At 44.4% G+C, this 10,887-nt stretch overlaps 2 protein-coding genes across 3 annotated transcripts in view; one reads left to right on the top strand and one right to left on the bottom strand.

Moving 5' to 3' along the window:
• Positions 1-7,864, bottom strand: part of DRC7 (dynein regulatory complex subunit 7) — a gene marked incomplete at its 5' end in the record, with an annotated part of 8,508 nt that extends 644 nt beyond the window's left edge. Inside the window, 13 exon segments of the mRNA XM_072422687.1 lie at positions 402-541; positions 837-1,031; positions 1,166-1,276; positions 1,720-1,830; positions 2,558-2,773; positions 3,200-3,426; positions 4,293-4,356; positions 4,686-4,814; positions 4,899-5,117; positions 5,458-5,616; positions 5,700-5,894; positions 7,304-7,429; positions 7,693-7,864. Coding sequence (XP_072278788.1) covers positions 402-541; positions 837-1,031; positions 1,166-1,276; positions 1,720-1,830; positions 2,558-2,773; positions 3,200-3,426; positions 4,293-4,356; positions 4,686-4,814; positions 4,899-5,117; positions 5,458-5,616; positions 5,700-5,894; positions 7,304-7,429; positions 7,693-7,864 — 2,064 coding nt within the window.
• Positions 1-10,887, top strand: part of CCDC102A (coiled-coil domain containing 102A) — a 53,749-nt gene that overhangs the window by 12,082 nt on the left and 30,780 nt on the right. The gene's annotated exons all lie outside the window — the stretch shown is intronic.

Genomic DNA, 10,887 nt, shown 5'->3' with positions numbered 1-10,887 from the left:
ATTGGTCAGGTAGTAGTCATCCTCCTCTATATCCTGCATGTATTGCCCAGGTAGTAGTCATCCCCCTATATATCCTGCATGCATTGGTCAGGTAGTAGTCATCCTCCTCTATATTCTGCATGTATTGGTCAGGTAGTACCCATCCCCCCTATATTCTTCATCTATTGGTCAGGTAGTACCCATCCTCCTCTATATTCTGCATGTATTATTATTATTACTAAACAGGATTTATATAGCGCTAACATATTACGCAGCGCTGTACATTAAATAGGGATTGGTCAGGTAGTAGTCATCCTCCTCTATATTCTGCCTGTATGGGTCAGAATAGTTCTCATCCTCCATCTTCTTTCTGGATTGGTGAGGGTAGGACCTGTCTTACGCCATTTTCGGTATTGATGTACCTGTTGAGACGAGTCTCCAGGATCTGGATGCGGAACATTGCCTCAGAGCAGTAGTCCATGTAGGTGTCCTGATCTTCTTGGGTCATGGAGTTTTGGTTTTCTTGGTACCATTGCTGTTTCTTCTGAAGTTCTTGAGTTTCCTGCCAGGAGGAACAAATTTAAGGTGATACCTGTGACCTGCACAATATTTCCCTGAACAGTACTCGGAGTTCTGTGATTGCCAGAAAAGTTCTGTTAGACCATTGGACACAGGACTCCGATGTTGGCCTGACTGTACTAGGTTTTGCTGGTGCACCAGGAAATAGTCAAAAGACCAGTAAAGAGAATTGCCATTATAATTGTCCATCCGTCTGACAATATGTTCAAGGTATGTTTATTGCCCAAAGATGAGCTGATGGCCAAGGTACCAATTCACAGATTTAGCAAACCCTTTACCTTCTCAAAGCGTGCCTGGATGAGGTTGGCCTTCTCAATGAGCCTTTGCTTCAGGTCACTCAGACAATCTTCCTTCACCTGCTGAGCCTGGGCACAAGTCACTTTCTCTGGATCCCCCAGGCGTGCTAGGAATGGGGCGAGGTAATCGAGTTCCTGCATAGCACATCGAAGACGATCTTCCCGAGCAGCACGTTCCTGTGACAGAAGAGTAACATCACTTATATACTATATATGATGATGGAATATTAGCCTTTCCCAACACTTCTGACAAGTCGGGCCCATAGAAAGAAGATTTTGAAGTGTTTAGAGGTGGATTTCCATTGCCTCACCATGGCTTCTCTTTGTTCTTTACGCTTCTTGTTCCTCTCTGTGTCATAGATGGAGATTGTAAGCTGAGAACGGAGTTCCTCCTGAGCCCGAATGGAGAGGATTTCCAGTACCTGCATGGGGGAAGGGGGCAGCCTGGTTATTTGGCACAATAGATGGAGGAATAAATGACGTCCAAAGGATTACAGTACCAGATCCCCTTCTAAATGCAAGAAATGAAAAGAAAAAAAAGAAAGAAGAGAAGCCAGGAAATGTATGCCTGCATACAAAGCCCTCACCTGGGGGGCACATAACCACCCCACTTGTTGCAGGCATGCCTTTTTTTAATTTTTTGGGGGTATAGCAAGCAAATACAAACCACATAGTTTCAGCACTTTGGAGCATTCATACATCCAATTCACCAAACAGTTAATTTTATTAGCAAAATTAGGGTGTGAATATGGAATTAAATGTAAATATGGCATACCAGGTGAGTGTGTACCTAAACCTCTTTGATAAGATCATGTTCCATCTGATTGTAATCTGATAATAACATACACATAGATAATTGCCTCACCTCTGCTTCAGCCTTCCTCACTGCCTCCTTAGCAATCAGCTCCACCTGCTGGAGGTGGATAAGAGTTTCGTAGACATAAAGCTGTTTGGTAAACTTGTCACAGGGCTCCACCTGGTGGCAAAGATGGTAAGATATTAAAGTGGGGCTTTACCTGCTCTATCCTGAAAAATGATTAGATAGTACACTACAAATTAAATCCATAATCAACTTCATGTCATGAAGTGGTGGTAACTGAAGAGACTCTTCCAAACCAATATAGCTATTTTATAAATGTGACTTCACAAGGAATGTGAATAGTGACACCACACTTTCACCTATAACAAGACCCGACACGGTTATCCTGTATGGTGGCTCCATACAATGGTCTCTATGAAGACCCTACACATGGTCTCTATGAAGACCCTACACTGTTATCCTGTATGGTGGCTCCATACAATGGTCTCTATGAAGACCCTACACGGTTATCCTGTATGGTGGCTTCATACAATGGTCTCTATGAAGACCCTACACTGTGATTCCTGGGCCTATGCACTGAATTTGTATGTTGACTTTGTACCAATACCCTGGGTGAGTTCTGTAGGATGAAGTGTTAATGGCAAGTTTTTGTTTCAGGCTTCACTTTAAATCTTCTATACATCGTGACTGTGTACTGTTTTATGGTATATTTATCCACAGGCCTCTAAAGTCACCCTGCATAGTATTGTTGATGTTGAATCTACCTTGCTGTTTATATCTGAATGAGTAACTACTGGGTCATTCTGCCTGGTGACATTGGGGTGAGAGGAGTGAATAAAAAAAAAACTTTCTAATGGACCTTCAAGGTGTACCCAGCTAGTACCTGGTAGGAGATGCAGGTTTCTGGGCTCAGGTCAGTGTGTATACCCTTCTTTCCTAGGTTGGCTGGTTTCTGGAACTCCCAATAGGATGTGGTAATGCGGTCATCTTGTCGGTGATAGCGAACATAAATGCGATCCTTTGTGATCAAGAAAATTCGCTCAGCCACATCCTCATTGGCTGGTTTCTCTGCGTTTCTAGAGAAGCGTTCTGTGATTTTCTGATAAATAAATTATGAAATAATGTTGTACAGTCCTGTAGTAAAATATAATTCTCATTTAATGGCATCTATTGCTTCTGATAACCATTCAAATTTCAGCTGTCAGCTTCATAGCACATGTATAGAAAATAAATGAAAGCCATTGATTGGCACAGCTGACATTTCCCAAAGCTTGCATCTGTAAAATATTTATGTCTCTGGATTGTAGATTTATGGAGATGCCTTGAGGACATAGGCAGGAAAACCTGAAATTTGTGAACACATCTAATAGAAGGAGAATCACACAATCCGGACAATTGTGACTCATAAATTGCACGATTCTCTGCAGATTTTGAGAAATCTTATTTATTTTTTCTCTAACTATTTAATTTGTTCGCAGACTTTCTATAACATTCTATACTGATGCATGAAATGTAAAAAAATTACCAAGATTGGTCTTGGATTGGCCTCTATAGGTCCTCCTGCAATCGCCACCTTCTTTGGCCGTTTTCCGAACAGAGTGAGTCTGTAGTAGAGGAAGTCCGGTCGCCCCTGAAATGTCTCAATCATCTTATTTGGTTTTTCATCACGACGCTCTAACCCATCCAATCGAGCCGTGCTGTAGAAGAGCATTGTGCGTTCTGTCTCTGGTGCATGTGAGCGATATATGTGAACTAAAAGCAGAGCGGAGACATTCACAATAAGGCTACTGCTTACTGGTAATCCTTCTTATATCCTAATATACCTAATTATAACCTATATCCTCCTTATATTTTATAACCATTTCTTATTATTCTTTTATACCCTTCTTATATCTAACTATACAATATACCTTTCTTATATCTTATTATAACTAAATATAACTTATACCCTTCTTATATCTTATTATATCTTATACCCTTCTTATATCTAACTATATAATATACCTTTCTTATATCTTATTATATCCCTTGAGAAGAGACGTATAAGGGGGATATGATCACCCTGTATAAATATATAAATGGTCCATATAGAGAACTCTCTTCCCCATTATTCACTGTAATGTCATTACAAAGCACAAGGGGGCGCTCTTTGTGTCAGGAGGAAAAGAAGTTTAAGCTCTGCATAAGGAAGGGATTCTTCACTGTAAGGTCTGTGATATTGTGGAATCGGCTCCCTCAGGAAGTAGTTTCAGCAAGTTCTATAGATTGCTTTAAGAAAAAGCTGGATGATTTCTAGAAGCACAGAATATAACTGGGGATTAAGGATTTAAAGTAAAAATAACAGAGACTGCTGATCCAGGGAATATCCGATTGTCTCATGGAATCAGGAAGGATTTTTTTCCCCTGGTAAAGCAAATTGTACCCGGGGGTTTTTTTTGCCTTCCTCTGGACCAACTATGTCTTATAGGGTTTTATATCTGGGAAATGTTTATTTATTGGGTGAACTTGATGGATTTATGTCTTTTTTCAACCTAACCTACTATGTAACTATGTAAATCCAACAGCAGACAACTTACATCTCTGCATTGTGCTCAATTATCTAATCATATCTTACCAACCTTTTGGCGTGAGGACAATGGGAAGTGTCCAGGATGGTGGCATCTGGAACATCATGCTGCTGTCCTGCAATACAAACACACTTTGTTATATAACCCCGAACCATCAACCTGAACCCCGAACCCCTAACCCAACCCATATACACAACCAAACCCCAAACCATACCCAACCAAAAACTGACCCATCAACCCAACCCGTATACACAACCAATCACCAGTTTCCAGCAGATTGTACATGTAAGGCCTCACCCCAGCCTCATTTTGTGAAAAACAAACATTCTGTATGAAAATGACCCAAAGAGCCCTACGGCACAGAAACCAATAGCAACCAGTCAACAAAACCTCCATTTCCTACCTAAAATTTATTGATCTCTATCTGGCCATCTTCTGACTTACCTGGTTTTCGCTGTCTCCCTCTTCCACATCTTCTTCTTCTTCCATGTCTGGGATAAGCAAAAGAGGCCTCAAAATACCAACCAACATGAATTCCCAGTACACAGGGTCACCGAGGTCAAAAGTCATGTCCTGCAGGAACAAACCATATGACATGCTGAGTGTAAGAGAACCAGGGCCACCCTCACGTCGCACACTGTTCACCATCTCTGGTACCTTGCAGCCATTGCGGCAGTCCTGCATGTTGACCCAGTAGTTCTCATGATTCCAAACACTTTCGATCCCTAAGAAACGTTCATCCTTAGTGGAGTAGGCATTGCCAGTCAGCGCATCAATGAAGAAGTTCTCAGGGACTTCTCTCTTTCCAGACAGAACGAGAACCCAGCAGTGAACTCGGAGGCCAAACAATGGGTCCGGACCAGACTTCTCTGCATCCTGAAGAAACCAGACATGAAGGTCATTGAACCATCACATGATCAAAAAAGCTGGGCATCATATGATTGGTTGCCCTGGCATATCAGAATGATAACAACCATTGAGATGGCACTTTACTGCATGATTGTTTCCTATGATGTGTGACTATGTACACAGATGGACAGATCATCACCAGACACATTCTGACCCCGATGGCCTGCAGCAGAATAATAACGAATGCTTCTAACTAATTAGATGAATGAGATATTCTGATATAGCACCAATAATTCTCTCTTCAGATGCCTCGACAGGTGAAATTTCTGTCCATAGTTGCACATGGTGTGACCGCCTGAGCTCTCACCTCCTGACACCGATCTTTCTCCTCCTGCTCTTTAAGGTGCAATGCATGGAGCTTTGTCTGCCGCTTGGCTTCCTGCTGCAGCTCAAACCTGCTAACCAGTTGTCTGGGGGGTGTCACGCTGTACTTCTTATGGGGATTCTTGGGGGACTCTTCACTGCTCTGTAAATAAACAAATGGCTGTTTATGGGGACCTCAAAGTACTTGAGTGGTCAGGAGGTGAACCCCTGGAATGACTTCCTTACCTCTTGGGTCTTCTTCAGCAGAGGACACACCTCCCGTGACTGGTCCATGAGACATATCTCCCGACTGGCGTACCCACTCACACAATACACATCATAGCCGGCTCCAAGGAGGAGAGAACACAGGAGGATACTGAAATCAAAGCAATTCCCCTTCTGTCTCTGTAGGACCGAGCTGGAGGAGAAGAGCTGACGTGGCTGCAAAGGGGAGAAAATGTCACAGACAACAGAGAAGAGTGGAATTAGAGGGTGGATGGGTGGAGAATTGGTCAGAGATTGTTATCTTCCGGTATATGCACGCAGACCACACGCACACCGCACGCAGACCAACCACACACCGCACGCAGACCACACGCACACCGCACACAGACCAACCACACACCGCACGCACACCGCACGCAGACCCACCACACACCGCACGCACACGGCACGCAGACCCACCGCACGCAGACCAACCACACACCGCACGCACACCGCACGCAGACCCACCGCACGCAGACCAACCACACACCACACACAGATCACACGCACACCGCACGCAGACCACACGCACACAGACCAACCACACACCGCACGCACACCGCACGCACACCGCACGCAGACCCACCGCATGCGGACCCACCACACACCGCACGCAGACCCACCGCATGCGGACCCACCACACACGGCACGCAGACCAACCACACACCGCACGCAGACCGCACGCACACCAACCACACACCGCACGCACACCGCACGCAGACCCACCGCATGCAGACCCACCGCATGCGGACCACGCGCACACCGCACGCAGACCAACCACACACCGCACGCACACCGCACGCAGACCCACCGCATGCGGACCACGCGCAGACCCACCGCATGCGGACCACGCGCACACCGCACGCAGACCAACCACACACCGCACGCACACCGCACGCAGACCCACCGCATGCGGACCACACGCACACCGCACGCAGACCAACCACACACCGCACGCAGACCACACACACACCGCACGCAGACCACACACACACCGCACGCAGACCGCACGCAGACCGCACGCAGACCGCACAGAATTCTGAAATAGTCTACAAAGTCAGAAATTCTGGGTCTGTTTGTTGTCCAGGTGATACCTAGATAAGGGAATTGGTACAAGAAATGATGATAAATGGAAAGATGAAGTGAAGAATAATGAGGTGAATGATATTTGGATGTTGATATTGAAATGTGAAGAGAAGACAAAGATAGGAGGGAAAGATAATGGATGATGGATGATAGAGGGAGTGGCCATAGATGATGAAGTGAGAGATGATGAATGATGGAGGGAGAGGCAATGGATGATGGAGGGAGAGATGGTGGATGATGGAGGGAGAGATGGTGGATGATGGAGGGAAAGAAAATGGATGATGAATGATGGAGAGATGATGAATGACAGAGGGAGAGGCGATGAATGATGGAGGCAGAGGTGATGGATGACAGAGGGAGAGGCGATGGATAATGGAGGGAGAGGCGATGAATGATTGAGGGAGAGGCGATGAATGATTGAGGGAGAAGCGATGGATGAATGATGGAGGGAGAGGTGATGGATGATGGAGGCAGACTGACATCTAGTGGCAGGACATTACCAGCTCTGTGGGAGGGTTGATGGGCTCCATGCTGAGATATTCGGCCAGGAAGCGGGCACACTCCTCCCAGTCATACAGGTCGCAGTACGGCAGCAGGGTCGGGTGCAGTGTGGTGCAGACAAACTTCTAGGAAACACACAGGAATGATATGATAAGAATTGACACAAATCTCCATGGTGTCGTCACTGCCCACCACTGATCACTCACACCGGACACTGATCACTGCCCACCACTGATCACTCACACCGGACACTGATCACTGCCCACCACTGATCACTCACACCAGACACTGATCACTGCCCACCACTGATCACTCACACCAGACACTGATCACTGCCCACCACTGATCACTCACACCAGACACTGATCACTCACAGCGGATGGCTCACCTCCAGGCCACACTCGTTGAGGGGACACATGAAGAGGGGTTTGCGGTCGGGGTACAGATGGCTGTATTGGCGCAGGAAGTTATTGGCCAGGCCAAGCAGAGTTTGTTCCTTCTTAGAGTGTGAGCTGTATGAGGAGGGGAGGGATTTGTAGTCCCAATGGGCATCCGGCTCCCTGAAATACAAACTGACATTAAACAGAAGAAAGGGTGTAACAGAGGGTATATGTATGTGTGTGTGTGTGTGGTGGTCCGCATGCGGTGGGTCTGCGTGCGGTGTGCGTGCGGTGTGTGGTTGGTCTGCGTGCGGTGTGCGCGTGGTCCGCATGCGGTGGGTCTGCGTGCGGTGTGCGTGCGGTGTGTGGTTGGTCTGCGTGCGGTGTGCGCGTGGTCCGCATGCGGTGGGTCTGCTGTTTTGCACATTTTATCTCCTTTTTACATCTTTTGTTAGATTCTTTATAGTTTTCAAATGATGAAGGTGATCCTTAATTTTAATAATTTTGGAATGTCCTTTTCTTGTTCCTTATGGCTTATTTAACATCAGCTGTGAGCCACATAGGGTTTAATTTTAGCCTCCTAAACTTATTACCCATTGGAATATATTTATCAGTGTGCTTTTGTAGAACAGACTTGAAACATTCCCACAATATATTATTTGAGAAGTGGTGAAGGACAAATTATAAAAGAAAGAAAAAAAAAAAGTTATTCTACAACATCACTGAGTCTCAATGATCTCATCCCAGGAAGTTTCTCCCTCTTGTCCAACTCTCCTTTCTATTGTTCTTCTCTAATTCCTTGTCTTCTCTTCCTAGTCCTCCCTCGTTGTATCTTTGAACATAAATTGCTGCCTCCTTATGTTTTTTCACCAATCTATCAGTCATTGTCAGTTCCATGTATTATTCTGTTTCATATGTTTTCCCTCAGAATTTGAGATGCGTAGTCCTCAGGGAACAAAGCTTCTACAATACAAAAGGTCTAAGTTGGAGAAATGGGCACCATACCTGCAGAAGGATGGACAAGTTGCACGTCTTGCTGTATACCAAGACACTGAATGTAAGTAACAAGCACCTATGGTGGTGCCCTGGCCATTATGGTTTTACAAGTTCTTATCACCTGCAGGCTCTCTAGAGGTGGAGGTCCAGGACTGGTTTCAGAACCGATTGGACAGACTGGACATGAGACAACAGAAGAGACAGACTGGAGTGACCACAGAGTACTTTTCTCCTGGGCGCAGTGATGCTCTAAAAGGTGACTATACGAGTTATAAGATATAATAGGATATAAGAAGGGTATAAGATATAATTAGATGTAAGAAGTGTATAAGATATAATAAGACATAGTAATGGTTATAAGATATAAGAAGGGTATAATATATAGTTAGATATAAGAAGGGTATAAGATATAATAAGATATAGGAAGGGTATAAGTTATATTTAGATATAATAAGATATAAGAAAGGTATATTATATAGTTAGATATAAGAAGGGTATAAGATATAATAAGATATAAGAAGGGTATAAGTTATATTATCTCTCTATGGATCTCATCTCTCTATTGATCTCATCTTCCTGTGGATCTCATATCCCTATGGATCTCATCTCTCTATGGATCTCATCTCTCTATGCATCTCATCTCTCTATGGATCTCATTATCTTATGGATCTCATTATCTTATGGATCTCATCTTCTTATGGATCTCATCTCTCTATGGATCCCATCTCTCAATGGATCTAATCTCTCTATGGAACTCATCTTCCTATGGATCCCATCCCCCTATGGATCTCATCTTCTTATGGATCACATCTTCCTATGGATCTCATCTCCCTATGCATCTCATCTCTCTATGGATCTTATCTCTCTATGGATCTCATCTCCCTATGCATCTCATCTCTCTGTGGATTTCATCTTCCTATGGATCTCATCTCCCTATGGATCTCATCTTCTTATGGATCTAATCTCTCTATAGATCTCATCTCTCTATGGATCTAATCTTCCTATGGATCTCATCCCCCTATGGATCTCATCTTCTTATGGATCTCATCATCTTATGGATCTCATCTTCTTATGGATCTCATCTCTCTATGGATCTAATCTTCCTATGGATCCCATCCCCCAATGGATCTCATCTTCTTATGGATCACATCTTCCTATGGATCTCATCTTCTTATGGATCTCATCTCTCTATGGATCTCATCTCTCTATGGTTCTCATCTTCCTATGGATCCCATTCCCCTATGGATCTGATCTCCCTATGGATCTTATTCCCCTTATGCATCTCATCTCCCTATGGATCTCACCTCTCTTTGGATCTCATCCCCCTATGGATCCCATCTCTCTATGGATCTCCTCCCCCTATGGATGTCATCTTCTTATGGATCTCATCTCTCTATGGTTCTCATCTTCCTATGGATCCCATTCCTCTATGGATCTCATCTCTCTTTGGATCTCATCCCCCTTATGCATCTCATCTCCCTGTAGATCTCATCTCTCTTTGGATCTCATCCCCCTATGGATCCCATCTCTCTATGGATCTCATCTCTCTATGGATCTCATCTCTCTATGGATCTCATCTCTCTATGGATCTCATCTCCCTATGCATCTCATCTCCCTATGGATCTCATCTCCCTATGCATCTCATCTCCCTATGGATCTCATCTCCCTATGGATCTCATCTCCCTATGGATCCCATCTCTCTATGGATCTCATATCCCTATGAATCTCATATCCCTATGAATCTCATCCCCCTATGAATCTCATCCCCCTATGGATCTCATCTTCTTATGGATCCCATCTCTCTATGGATCCCATCTCTCTATGGATCCCATCTCTCTATGCATCGCATCTCTCAATGCATCTCATCTCTCTATGGATCTCATCTTCTTATGGATTTAATCTCTCTATGGATCTCATCTCTCTATGGATCTCATCATCTTATGGATCTCATCTTCTTATGGATCTCATCTCTCTATGGATCCCATCTCTCTATGGATCCCATCTCTCTATGCATCGCATCTCTCAATGCATCTCATCTCTCTATGGATCTCATCTCTCTATGGATCTCATCATCTTATGGATCTCATCTTCTTATGGATCTAATCTCTCTATGGATCTAATCTTCCTATGGATCCCATCCCCCAATGGATCTCATCTTCTTATGGATCACATCTTCCTATGGATCTCATCCCCCTATGGATCTCATC

The sequence above is a fragment of the Pyxicephalus adspersus genome, chromosome 9 (genome assembly GCF_032062135.1).
Source record: "Pyxicephalus adspersus chromosome 9, UCB_Pads_2.0, whole genome shotgun sequence".
NCBI classification, from domain to species: Eukaryota; Metazoa; Chordata; class Amphibia; order Anura; family Pyxicephalidae; genus Pyxicephalus; species Pyxicephalus adspersus.
Note: the sequence above shows the minus strand (reverse complement) of the source record. Positions and strands in the feature narration are given on the sequence as shown.